Genomic DNA, 13,008 nt, shown 5'->3' on the forward strand with positions numbered 1-13,008 from the left:
CACCCTTTTTGAGAACCACCCTCTGCCAATACATCTGCCGGTCTTTCTCCTTCCCAGCTCCTATCCCTGTTCACTCTATCTCCCCCTCCTTTTTCCACCTCCCTGCTCCACAGCCACCCAACACTGTGCCTGTTGGCAGTTTAGTCCCTGCAAGCTCTACAGACAGTGTTCTTCTCTTCCTCCACCTTTGCCCTTTTATCCCTTCCCCTTCCCCACCCTCCTACAGATTGCTGCTTCTGTTCTGCACAACAGTTTTACTTCAGGCCGAGCTGCAGGATATCACGGTCATGTGCGCAAGATGTGTGCTTGCTTGTGTGAATGAATATGTATGTGTTTTCTTTTCTGATCAAGGCTTTGGCTGAAAGCTATATGGAAGGGTCTTCATTGCGCCCGTCTGCAACTCTATGTTTGACCTTTAAGGTAAGTAGCAATCTATCTTTTCCTTACATTGCTTATATTCCAACCTGGAGTTTCTACTATTTGCTAAAATAAAGTAACTTATTTAAGGAACACAGAAGGCAATGAAACATATCTAGGAGTTAAGTAGGAAGATATAGCTGTCTTTCATGAAGCAGAACTTACACAAATATTTTCTGTGAATGTACAATAACCAAAAGGAATAAGAACATTCAAATGGTAAGAGGTTGACATTAAAAATTCATTATTCTAAAAGCCTAAAGATTAAATAGTTGAAGTTTCTCATGGTACCTAGTATCAACATTACGCTCTGAATACCATTACATTTTTTTATCCGTATCCTATCTTACAACTCAAGCCACTGATCAGTTTAGATAAATAATGTGTGAAGGTAAAGCTTGAACATTGATAAAAATGTTTCATATTCTTCAAGTTTACTTTCCGCTTTAACAGTCAGAAGCAATGGTAGCTGCTGTGAAACACTTTGGCATTACATAAAAGATATTTTATTAAAAAAATGAGTTAACGAATCATAAATATTCCACCTCTCATATATAAAACAGTTGTTACAACATTACCTGTAATGTCCACAACCTCTTGCATAGGTACATAATATTCATAAATACATTCCAATAAATGACTGCCAAGCCCGTGTCTTTGAAATGGTGGTAATATCAACATCTGGCCAATACGAGGCCTGATGTTATTGGGGTAAGCATAGAATTCATACACAGTAGCAAACCCAGCAACAGCATACCTGGCACTGCCATCAATTTTATATTTTTCATAGCTGAAACAGTCATGCTTGTTCTTAGATAAGTACACAAATCCAAAATTATTCTGATATAACATTGACGACAGCTGTACTTACACTACAAACATTCTCCAGTGATCATCATCAGTATCAATTAAACTAGCTGCATCAATGTACCACAATAAAAATGTTTGTAATCTTTCATGGTAATCCTGGTAACCTGGTACTAACACATCGCAAACGTATACCTCAAAAACTCTTTCAGATACTTCTTTATCTATAAAAAGAAAAACAATTATTTTATATAATACATACAACATGAAAAAGCAACTAGAGATTAAACACATTCAATAAGCTTACTAATTGTGAAGGATTTCTTCAGTGTTCCCAAAGGTACAAAATCATAATCTTTTGTAATCTCTCTACAAAAATCATCTATATTTGTGTAATATCCAGGAGGGATGGTTTTAGACATTTTCTCCAGTACATCATCAGCCTGGAAAGAAAACAGTCTGGATGATAAAAGAACTATTCATTTAATATTTTTGATACAGATATGTACTTAATAGCACGACAGTTTCATACAACAGCAAAGCTTGTCATGTAACACAGTATAGACAACAACAATATGAATTAGGATAATCGTTGAGTAACAAACAGGCACATTTAAAAATACACTATTTGAAAGTAGACTAAGCTCCCAAAGCCCTCCTCCATATTTAAAAAAGCACGCATTCATACACACCCCTTGTAAATTCATGCAGATGGCCACTTCATACCTGCGCCTTGAGTGAAGTGAATGGCGAACTTGTCCGAGAGGGGTAGTGGGGTATGGCACTGGCGAGGAGTGGGGATGGGGAGATACATCAGGATAGGGGTAGAGGAAGATTCTGCAGTTAAGCTTGTACGAGTGCACAGGGATGTGGCAAGAACAGGATAGTAGATTGTTAGGTGTAGTATGGGATAGCTGTGCTACAGGAGTGGAGTGTGTCAGGTATGAGGTAGAAGCGGAGAAGAGAAAAGGACTATGCAGGTGCACTGGGAAGAGGCAAGGTGTACGTGAGGCTGGAATGTGAGTAGGGAAGGTCATAGAGCCATCTGAGCGCAGACACTAGTAAAGTTTGAGTCTAGGGTGGTTACGTGAAAGAAGTATATATTGCACGGAAAGTTCCCAACTGCACAATTCATGAAAGCTGGTGGTGGTGGAAAGCAAACAGATGGCAAAGCCTATGGAGCAGTAGTAATCAAGTGCACCGCATTGTGCAGCATGCTTTGCAACTACAGGGTGGTGCACGAAATGTGTTACCAATTGTTTCTTTCACAATTTACGACGCACATTAGATATCCTGCTGGGATCTCTACAGCAGTACCAGCAGAGCTTGGAAAAACAAATGAGTCACGAAATGACATGTAATTCACGTTACTGCCAGTAGGAGACTAGTAAGCAGCAAAGGCTGACAATGGAAGACTGACAAGTCAACGATTGGTACTTGTGTTACTTTTCATTAAACAAAAATCCTTGTTGTAACTCAGAGGCGTTTTCGACAACAGTTTAACACACGATGGGCCCCTTGCAAGAAGACCATCCACAGGTTATACAATAAATTTGTACAGGAAGGAACAGTATTGGAACGAAGCGACCTCAGCCTAAGCCTGTTTGTTCGCCGGAGAACACTGAAGCGGTACGAGTTGCTGTACAGACAAGTCCCAGGAAATCGTGTAGAATGGCAGCAGTGCAACTTTGAATATCCACACGCTCCGTTCAACACATTCTTAAAAGTGACCTCCATATGTATCCATTCAAGATAGCCTGTACACAGAAGCTAACTGAAAAACACAAGCAGCAGAGACTACTGTTTGCTCAGTGGACGGAGGATAGGGAAGAAACTCTCAACAACGTTTGGACTTCAGACAAGGCGCATTTTCGTTTAGACGGTGTGGTTAACAAACAAACTGTACGCTTTTGGGCCACTGAAAACCCACAAGTGCTTCATGAACGACAACATTATGCTCCGAGGATTACAGCATGGGCAGCAATTTCCGGTCACGGACTTATTGGATCCTTTTTCTTTGAAGAAACTGAACAGCAAGCGTTATTTGAGAATGCTTCGCAATAGCTTCATTCCACAGCTTCTTGCTACTGCCTTGTCCTTCAACATGCAGTGGTTCATGCAAGATGGAGCAAGGCCAAATACTGCAAACACTGCGTTGGAGTTTTTACAAGAGCATTTCGACATGCGGATCATTTCACTCAGGTTTCCAGGTCACTTCAATGACGGACAAAATTGGCCCCCCAATAGTCCAGACCTCAATCCACATGACTTTTTTCTTTGGGGGAACCTAATGGAAAAAAAATTCCTGAAAAATCCACATGATTTAATGGAGCTCAGAAGACTTATTCTTCAAGCTTGCAGTCAAATTATGGAAGACGTGCTGTAGTGTAATCACTAACTTCAGTGTTAGTTTGAAGGAAGTTAGGAAACGAAATGGTGGACATATTGAGCATGTGCTGAGTTAGAAAAAATCTCCATGGATGGCTCTTCATTGTAGTATATGTTCCTTTCAGATTGTATTGACAATAAAGTTTATATTCAAAAACAAAATGGTAACATTTCGTGTGCCACCCTGTAGGTGGTCCAGCTGCCTCTTGGCCACTGTTCAGCAGTGGGCCATTCATGTGCACAGACAACTTGTTGGTGGTCATGCCCACTTAGAATGTCCTACAGTATTTGCGGTAAAGTTGATAGATTGCATGGCTGTTTTCACAGGTACATGAGCCATGGAGCACAGGATTAGGAGCAGGGGTTGAAAAGGGGCAGACAGTGATACTGTCTGGTTGGGTGGGCACCAATATACTACTGTGGGTACGGTGGAGGAGGATATTTATCATTTCAGTGCACAATGAGAGCTAGTCTAATGCCTGGTGGAGAACATGATTCACTTACTTCTGTCCTTGGTGATACTGAGTCACATAGGTGGAGGGGGAGGGGGGGGGTGTTTGATGGCACTTCTTTGTGTACTGCTGATCAATGGGTATGTGAGAAATGGTAGGTGACTGTGGAAACAAGGCAAGGGCAATCTTGTCTCTGGATGTATGTGGAGAAGCTAATTTTGATCCATGAAGGACTCAGTGAAACCCTTGGCATACAGGGTACGTTCCGAAAGTAATGCAATTGAATTTCCCGCGCCGCTCCTAGTAGTCGGAGTGGGAGCGGGCCACATGGAGTAGGTGGGGGGGACGCTAAGCTTTGCCGTGAAACCTGTTTCAGTGCTCTCCGAGCTGTGGAAGCGGCAGGATGTCTGTTATTGTAAACCTCTGCGCGCCGACCGTGTCACGGAAAAAATGGAATCGACGATCGAGCAACGTTACGCGATTAAGTTTTGTGCTAAACTGAACAAATCTTTTGAGGTGACTAACAAAATGATTCGTGAGGCTTACGGGGACTCTGCTCTGTCCTACTCACAAGTTTCGAGGTGGTTAAAGGCCTTTAAGGAAGGCCGGGAAGAGGTTCACGACGAACAACGCTCTGGGCGGCCGTCAACCAGCAAAACCGACAACAATGTGGCTCGTGTGCGACAACTGTTGGACTCTGACCGTCGATTGAGTATCAGGATGGTTGCCAATGAACTGAACTTGTCGTCTACTGTTGTTTTTCGCATTGTTACTGAAAATTTAGCGATGAGGAAAGTGTGCGCCAAGCTCGTGCCCAAGGTGTTGTCAGACGACGAAAAGACCAACCGAGCGGAAATTTCAAGTGAACTTTTGCAACGTGTTGAAATTGAACCTGATTATTTGGACAACGTCATCAATGGTGATGAAACCTGGGTTTTTGAATACGACCCAGAAACAAAACGCCGAAGCTCTGAGTGGCACACTGATCAGTCCCCCAAGCCCAAAAAGGCAAGAATGAGCAAATCAAAAGTGAAAACAATGCTCATTGTCTTTTTCGACAGCAAAGTAGTGGTCCATAAGGAGTTTGTTCCTCAAGGACAGACAGTTAACGCTGCCTACTTCGTGGATGTGCTGGAAAGACTCCGCAAAAGGGTCGTCAGGACGAGAAAGGACATGTCCGCTACCTGGCAACTCCATCACGACAACGCGCCTTGCCACAACGCGCTACGAGTCCGCGAGTTCCTGGCCAAACACCAGGTGCCAACGCTGCCCCACCCCCCCTATAGTCCTGACCTCGCCCCAGCTGACTTCTTTTTGTTTCCTAGGATTAAGTCAGCCCTGAAAGGAACCCGTTTTTCGTCCATAGACGAGATCCAATGCGCCGTGACGAAGACCTTGCGAGAGGTCCCAGAAGACGCCTTCCAGGGCGCGTACCGGTCATGGCAGAGTCGCTTGAAAAAATGTGTAGAGGCCCAAGGACAGTACTTTGAAGAATTTTAAGTGTTTGTGCAAATCTGTTCAATAAATTACTTAAAAAAAAATAATTGCATTACTTTCGGAACGCACCCTGTATTTGGAAAGGGACTGTTTGTCACTGAAGATACAACAAGGGCAGCTAGGCGTTTGGAAGGGACTACATGATGTGGAATGTGTAAGTCAAAATGGTGAGTTCATCTACATCTACATGACTACTCTGCAATTCACTTTTAAGTGCTTGGCAGAGGGTTCATCGAACCACAATCATACTATCTCTCTACCATTCCATTCCCTAACAGCGCACAGGAAAAACGAACACCTAAACCTTTCTGTTCGAGCTCTGATTTCTTGTATTTTATTTTGATGATCATTCCTACCTATGTAGGTTGGGCTCAACAAAAAATATTTTCGCATTCGGAAGAGAAAGTTGGTGTCTGAAATTTCATAAAAAGATCTCGCCGCGACGAAAAGCGTCTTTGCTGTAATGACTTCCATCCCAATTTGCGTATCCTATCTGCCACACTCTCTCCCCTATTACATGATAATACAAAACGAGCTGCCATTTTTTGCACCCTTTCGATGTCCTCCGTCAATCCCACCTGGTAAGGATCCCACACCACGCAGCAATATTCTAACAGAGGACGAACGAGTGTAGTGTAAGCTGTCTCTTTAGTGGACTTGTTGCATCTTCTAAGTGTCCTGCCAATGAAATGCAACCTTTGGCTCGCCTTCCCGACAATATTATCTATGTGGTCCTTCCAACTGAAGTTGTTCGTAATTTTAACACGCAGGTACTTAGTTGAATTGACAGCCTTGAGAATTTTACTATTTATCGAGTAATCCAACTCCAACGGATTTCTTTTGGAACTCATGTGGATCACCTCACACTTTTCGTTATTTAGCGCCAACTGCCACCTGCCACACCATACAGCAATCTTTTCTAAATCGCTTTGCAACTAATACTGGTCTTCGGATGACCTTACTAGACGGTAAATTACAGCATTATCTGTGAGCAACCTAAGAGAACTGCTCAGATTGTCACCCAGGTCATTTATATGGATCAGGAACAGCAGAGGTCCCAGGACGCTTCCCTGGGGAACACCTGATATCACTTCAGATTTACTCGATTTTCCGTCTATTACTATGAACAGCTACCTTCCCGAAAGGAAATCACGAATCCAGTCGCACAACTGAGACGATATCCCATAGGCCCGCAGCTAAATTAGAAGTCACTTGTGAGGAACGGTGTCAAAAGCTTTCCGGAAATCTAGAAATACCAAATCAACTTGAGATCCCCTGTCGATAGCGGCCATTACTTCGTGCGAATAAAGAGCTAGCTGCGTTGCACAAGAGCGATGTTTTCTGAAACCATGCTGATTACGTGTCAATAGGTCATTTCCTTAGAGGTGATTCATAATGTTTGAATACAGTATATGCTCCAAAACCCTACTGCAAACTGACGTCAATGATATAGGTCTGTAGTTAGATGGATTACTCCTACTACCCTTCTTAAACACTGGTGCGACCTGCGCAATTTTCCAATCTGTAGGTATAGATCTATCGGTGAGCGACCGGTTGTATATGAGTGCTAAGTAGGGAGCTATAGTATCAGCGTAATCTGAAAGGAACCTAATCGGTATACAATCTGGACCTGAAGACTTGCCCGTATCAAGCAATTTGAGTTGCTTCGCAACCCCTAAGGTATCTACTTCTAAGAAACTCATGCTAGCAGCTGTTCGTGTTTCAAATTCTTCAATATTCCATTCGTCTTCCTTGTTGAAGGAATTTCGGAAAACTGCGTTCAAAAACTCCGCTTTAGCGGCACAGTCTTCAGTAACAGTACCATCGGAACTGTGCAGCGAAGGTATTGACTGCGTCTTGCCGCTTGTGTACTTTACATACGACCAGAATTTCTTCGGATTTTCTACCAAATTTCGAGACAATGTTTCGTTGTGGAACCTATTAAAGGCATCTCGCATTGAAGTCCGTGTCAAATTTCGCGCGTCTGTAAATTTTAGCCAATCTTGGGGGTTTTCGCGTTGTTCTGAACTTGGCATGCTTTTTCCGTTGCCTCTGCAACAACGTTCGGACCTGTTTTGTGTACCACGGGGGAGCCGTTCCATCTCTTACCAATTTATGAGGTATGAATCTCTCAATTGCTGTTGCTACTATATCTTTGAATTTGAGCCACATCTCTTCTACATTTGCATAGTCAGTTCGGAAGGAATGGAGATTGTCTCTTAGGAAGGCTTCTAGTGACACTATCTGCTTTTTTAAATAAAATTATTTTGCGTTTGTTTCTGGTGGATTTGTAAGGAACGGTATTGAGCCTAACTACAAGACCTTGTGATCACTAATCTCTATATCAGTCATGATGCTCTCTATCAGCTCTGGATTGTTTGTGGCTACGAGGTCAAGTATATTTTCGCAACCATTTACAATTCGCGTGGGTTCATGGACTAACTGCTCGAAATAATTTTAGGAGAAAGCATTTAGGACAATCTCTGAAGATTTTTTCTGCCTACCGCCGGTTATGAACAAGTATTATTGCCAACATATCGAGGGAAAGTTGAAGTCCCCACCAACTATAACCGTATTTGTTATTTGTTACGAGACTCAAATTTTCTCTGAACTGTTCCGCAAATATATCATCGGAGTCTGGGGGTCAGTAGAAGGATCCAATTATTAACTTAGTTTGGCTGTTAAGTATAACCTCCACCCATACCAATTTGCATGGAGTATCTACTACTTCACTACAAGATAAACCACTACTGACAGACACAAACACTCCACCACCAATTCTGCCTAATCTATCTTTCCTGAACACCGTCTGAGACTTCGTAAAAATTTCTGCAGAACTTATTTCAGGCTTTAGCCAGCTTTCTGTACCTATAGCGATTTCAGCTTCCGTGCTTTCTACTAGCGCTTGAAGCTCAGGGACTTTCCCAGCACAACTACAAAAATTTACAACTACAATTCCGACTGTTCCTTGATCCAAGCACGTCCTGTATTTACCATGCACCCTTTGAGATTGCAGCCCACCCCGTACTTTCCCGAGGCCTTCTAACCTAAAAAACCGCCCAGTCCACGCCACACAGCCTCCGCTACCCGTGTAGCCGCCAGCTGAGTGTAGTGAACTCCTCATCTATTCAGCGGAACCCGAAACCCCACCATCCTATGGCGCAAGTGAAGGAATCTGCAGCCAATACAGTCGCAAAACCGTCTGAACCTCTGATTCAGACCCTCCACCTGGCTCTGCACCAAATGTCCGCAGTCGGTTCTGTCAACGATGCTGCAGATGGTGAGCTCTGCCTTCATCTCGTAAGCAAGACCGGCAGCCTTCACCAAATCGGATAGCCGCTGGAATCCAGAGGGAATTTCCTCAGATCCAAAGCGACGCAAGTCATTAGTGCCGACATGTGCCACCACCTGCAGCTGGCTGCACCCTGTGCTCTTCATGGCATCTGGAAGGACCCTTTCCACATCAGGAATGACTCCTCCCGGAATGCACACAGAGTGCACACTGGATTTCTTCTCCTCCTTAGCCGCCGTATCCCTAAGGGGCCCCATTACGCGCCTTACATTGGAGCTCCCAACTACCAATAAGCCCACCTTCTGCGACTGCCCCGACCTTGAAGGCTGAGAATGATCCTCTGAAACAGGGCATGCAGCTTCTTCTGGCTCAGCCAGAGACAGTGCCCGAAACCTCTTCGTCAGACACACCGGGGAGGCTTTCTGATCAGCCTCTGGGGACGTCTTTCGCTGCCTGCCACACCTTGGAACGACCTCCCAATCAACCACAGGTGAGAGCTCAGCCCCACTGCGGGCAGCAACCGGGGCAACCACAGCGGCAGACCGGTCTGGGGTCAGACAGGACGAGGTTGACATCCCCGTGATACCCAAGTCCAGCTTCCCACAGTGGTGCCCATTAGCAACAGCCTCCAGTTGCGCGACCGAAGTCAGCGCCGCTTGCAGCTGTGAGCGAAGGGATGCCAACTCATCCCTCATCCGAACACAGCAATCGCAATCCCTGTCCATTCTAATCCATGTTGAACAACAGTTACTGAAACAAGTCTGTGACTAGATAATGCAAGCGAAACACGCAAAGAATATATTAACTAACCTGTACAAATGCCCAACGACTGTGCTACAATCTGCCTGAATTTACGATTACAGTAACTAAAACTCGAAATTACACCTCCTATACGAAATTCACACGCAATTTAAGTAAGAATCTACGAAGTAAACACTAGAGCGCGATGCTACAACTCTCAAATACTAAAATACGCTCAAAATTTATGAATTTAACAATGCAAGTACCAAAAACACGCAAAGAAATTAAGAATTAAACTATGTAACAAATAAGTAAGCTAGGGGTATACGACTTGCTGCTGCAGCTGCTTATCCAACGGCGGTAGGGAGCAAGAGTGCCGATCGAGTCATCTTTGAAGTAGATGTTGAAATTGAGGGCGATGAGGACCACCAGGTGAAGCAAATAGAGGAGAAGGAATTGGGGTTTGGTAGAAATGTGGATAGGACATCCTCACTCTTGATCCAGATATCAATGATCTGCGAGAGAGGTTTGGGATTATATATGGCTAGGAAGGTTTCCTCTACATGGCCCATGAAGATGTTGGTGTAGGTTGGTGCCAGTGGGTGCCTGTGCCTGTACTGAGGAGTTGTTCACAACTGATTCCTTCAAGGGAGACAATTTTGTGTGATATAGTTGGCCATGGATGGTGGTCTGGAAGAAGGTTGTAGGTTTGAAGTCAATCGGCTACCTGGAAATGTACTGTTCAATGACAGCAAGGCCATGGGCATTGGGGATGTTGCTGTAGAGGGAGGTGGCACTGACTCTACCAAGCATGGTACCGGGTGGTAAAGAAACAGGAAATGTGAGTAGTCAGAAGAGGAAATGGTTAGTGTTGCACACAGTACTTGTTACAATGGATGTGCTGTGTGTTGGGTTTATGCAGCTTAGAAAGCATACAGATGGTATGAATGCAGTGAGCAGCAAGGTTGATGAGGGCGATACGTCACCGAGCAGAGATTCTGGATTTCATGAGGGACTGGATTTGGGGAATGTGGTCACAGTGGCAGGGCTTGTAAGTGGACATGTCAGAGCTGGCACCCAGGTAATCTAAGCTTCATAGCACCAGTGGTGGATCCTTTGTCAGCAGATAAAAGTGTCAGGTGGGACAAGGTTTCAGGAAATGGATTGCAGTTCTTTCTGTAGACGTGTGAGGATTTCCATGTTGACGGAGATAAGGACTGATGGTAAGGCAGTCTAGATACAGAAATACTGGAAAAAATGTCAAGGAATCATATTGTGTGTGTGTGTGGGGGGGGGGGGGGGGGGGGGGGTAGATTACTGTTAAAGAAGAGGTGTAAATTGAGGGGGACAGGGTTCATAATTGGTTTTAGATTGATTCTGATTGGCAAGAGAGGTGGTGAAAAAGTATTTACACTGTAGGCAAAGAGAGAAGCAGAGTTCCTTAACAAGTCCAGATCAGCTGAATTTGGGAATAAGGCACATGGCGAGGCCTTTGGAAACGACTGAAGCTTTTGTAGAAAGGTTTGTAACTGTGTTGTAGATCTGTTTAAGCTATAGGTTCTGTAGAGTGGAGGGAGGAAATTCCTAATAGCGTGGTCCCCCATTCATAACTTAATTGCATCCAGGACTGAAGAAAATGAATCACATTCTCCAATGACGTTTCAAATTATGTCTCATTGTGCTGTGAAATGATAAATATCCTCCCCACCCCTCCCAAAGTGTTATTCCACCACACATCCATCCTGTACAATATCCTCGTCCGTCCCTATTCTACCCCTGCTCCTAAACCCTATGGCTCAAATTCGTGTGAAAGACCTAGATGCAACATCTGCTTCATACATCCTCCCACTAACATCTATCCTAGTGCTGTCACAGATATCACCTATACTGTTACAGGGAAGGCTACCTGTGAAAGCAGCTATTTGATCTACCACCGGAACTGCAAATACTTTGGAGCATTCTATGCCAAACTGTGGCCTGCACAGCCAGACCACCTAGTTGCAGAGCGTGTCAAATGACACTGATTGCTTTACAGACTGTATGTTCTGTATTTTTCCCCACCAACATCACCTTTTCTGAATTACACAGGTGGGAAATGTCCCTGCAACATATCCTTCATTCACATAATCACCATGGACTCAATCTACACTACTCCCTGTTCCCACCAACCACTATGACCTTCCCTACTCTCACTCCAGGCACACAAGTACCTTCTGCCCTCCCAGTACACTTGCAAAGTTCTTTCCCCTACTGACACCCCTCTCCCCATGCCCCTGTACACTCCCATAGGCAGCACTGATCATTTTTCCCTACCCCTACCCTGCTCTGTCTCCCCATCCCCTTAACTGTTGTACCCCCACTATCCATCTCAGCCAAGATCACAACTCGCCACAGTCACACCAGTGGCCAGAGACAACAGTGGTCAAATGTGTGTTAATTGTGCATGTATGAATGTGTTTTTATAAATCTGAAAGACTCTTTATTAATTTAGTCTACTTTTAAATGTGCCTGTCTGCCACTATTTGCCTCCTCTGTATGGTGAGAATCTAATCTAATTCATATCACTGTTACTCCACCCCAGATTTCCCACATACTTGGAATGTTCCCTAATTGTGCCCCAAAAGGTAGTGACTGAATGCTGCTACAATGGTCACTAAGCACGGTCACTTGTCCACTAGCAGCTCCATATGCCTTTACAATTGTTGGCAAAAAAAGAAAAACCAATATTTTCATTTTTTGTTACAAACAGTATGGCACACTGGTGGCAACTGACACTATTTAACTTACAGAACTACACAAATGTGTAAAGTAACAAAATATTAATGAACAATAGCACTTCAAAAAAAAGTAAAGAAACTGATGAAATTACAGTCTATTTACTTACTAGGGAACTTTAATGTGCAACTGAATTTTGATCTCTGGAAGTGTTCTTTCTTGCTGACAAGTCTAATTGTGGCAAACTCTGCCTCAAAACACAAAAATTTGAAATTACTCAATATATTCAATTTTACAGCAAATTGTATGCAGATGAGCTGGTTTTAAATAGCTTTATTTTCAGCATATAAATATCAAATTTGTAACTAGTTACTGGTACTGTACATTACCTGGTGAAGCCCAATTTGGAAAGATAATGGGTATAAGAAGATATTTGCAAAATTAAGTGTATGAAAGCAACAACATATCAACATGCTATGTGATCTGCTGCCATGTTAATTGTGGGCAGTTGAATGGTCTATTTAAGACACACACCATGTAATGCACCACAATACTCAGCTGTGGGATCTAGCAGTTAATAGCAAAGAAACGCATACTTTTGTTTGTTATCAAAAGCTCAAAAGATAATATAATGTGGGCACTAGATGTTGCAAATTAGGTGGTGGATGTTTCGAACTGTGGTTGCATCGAACACTGCTA

The 13,008-nt window shown here is 43.6% G+C and overlaps 1 protein-coding gene across 1 annotated transcript in view; it reads right to left on the bottom strand.

Annotated features, from left to right (window-relative positions):
• LOC126269545 (histone acetyltransferase type B catalytic subunit) overlaps positions 1–13,008 on the bottom strand; it is an 83,650-nt gene that overhangs the window by 18,965 nt on the left and 51,677 nt on the right. Inside the window, exons 5-7 of the mRNA XM_049974001.1 lie at positions 1,532–1,667; positions 1,289–1,448; positions 996–1,207 (exon numbers count right to left, since the gene is read on the bottom strand). Of these exons, the coding sequence (XP_049829958.1) occupies positions 996–1,207; positions 1,289–1,448; positions 1,532–1,667 (508 nt within the window). The remainder of the gene's footprint in view (positions 1–995; positions 1,208–1,288; positions 1,449–1,531; positions 1,668–13,008) is intronic.

This window comes from Schistocerca gregaria, chromosome 1, assembly GCF_023897955.1.
Source record: "Schistocerca gregaria isolate iqSchGreg1 chromosome 1, iqSchGreg1.2, whole genome shotgun sequence".
NCBI lineage: Eukaryota > Metazoa > Arthropoda > Insecta > Orthoptera > Acrididae > Schistocerca > Schistocerca gregaria.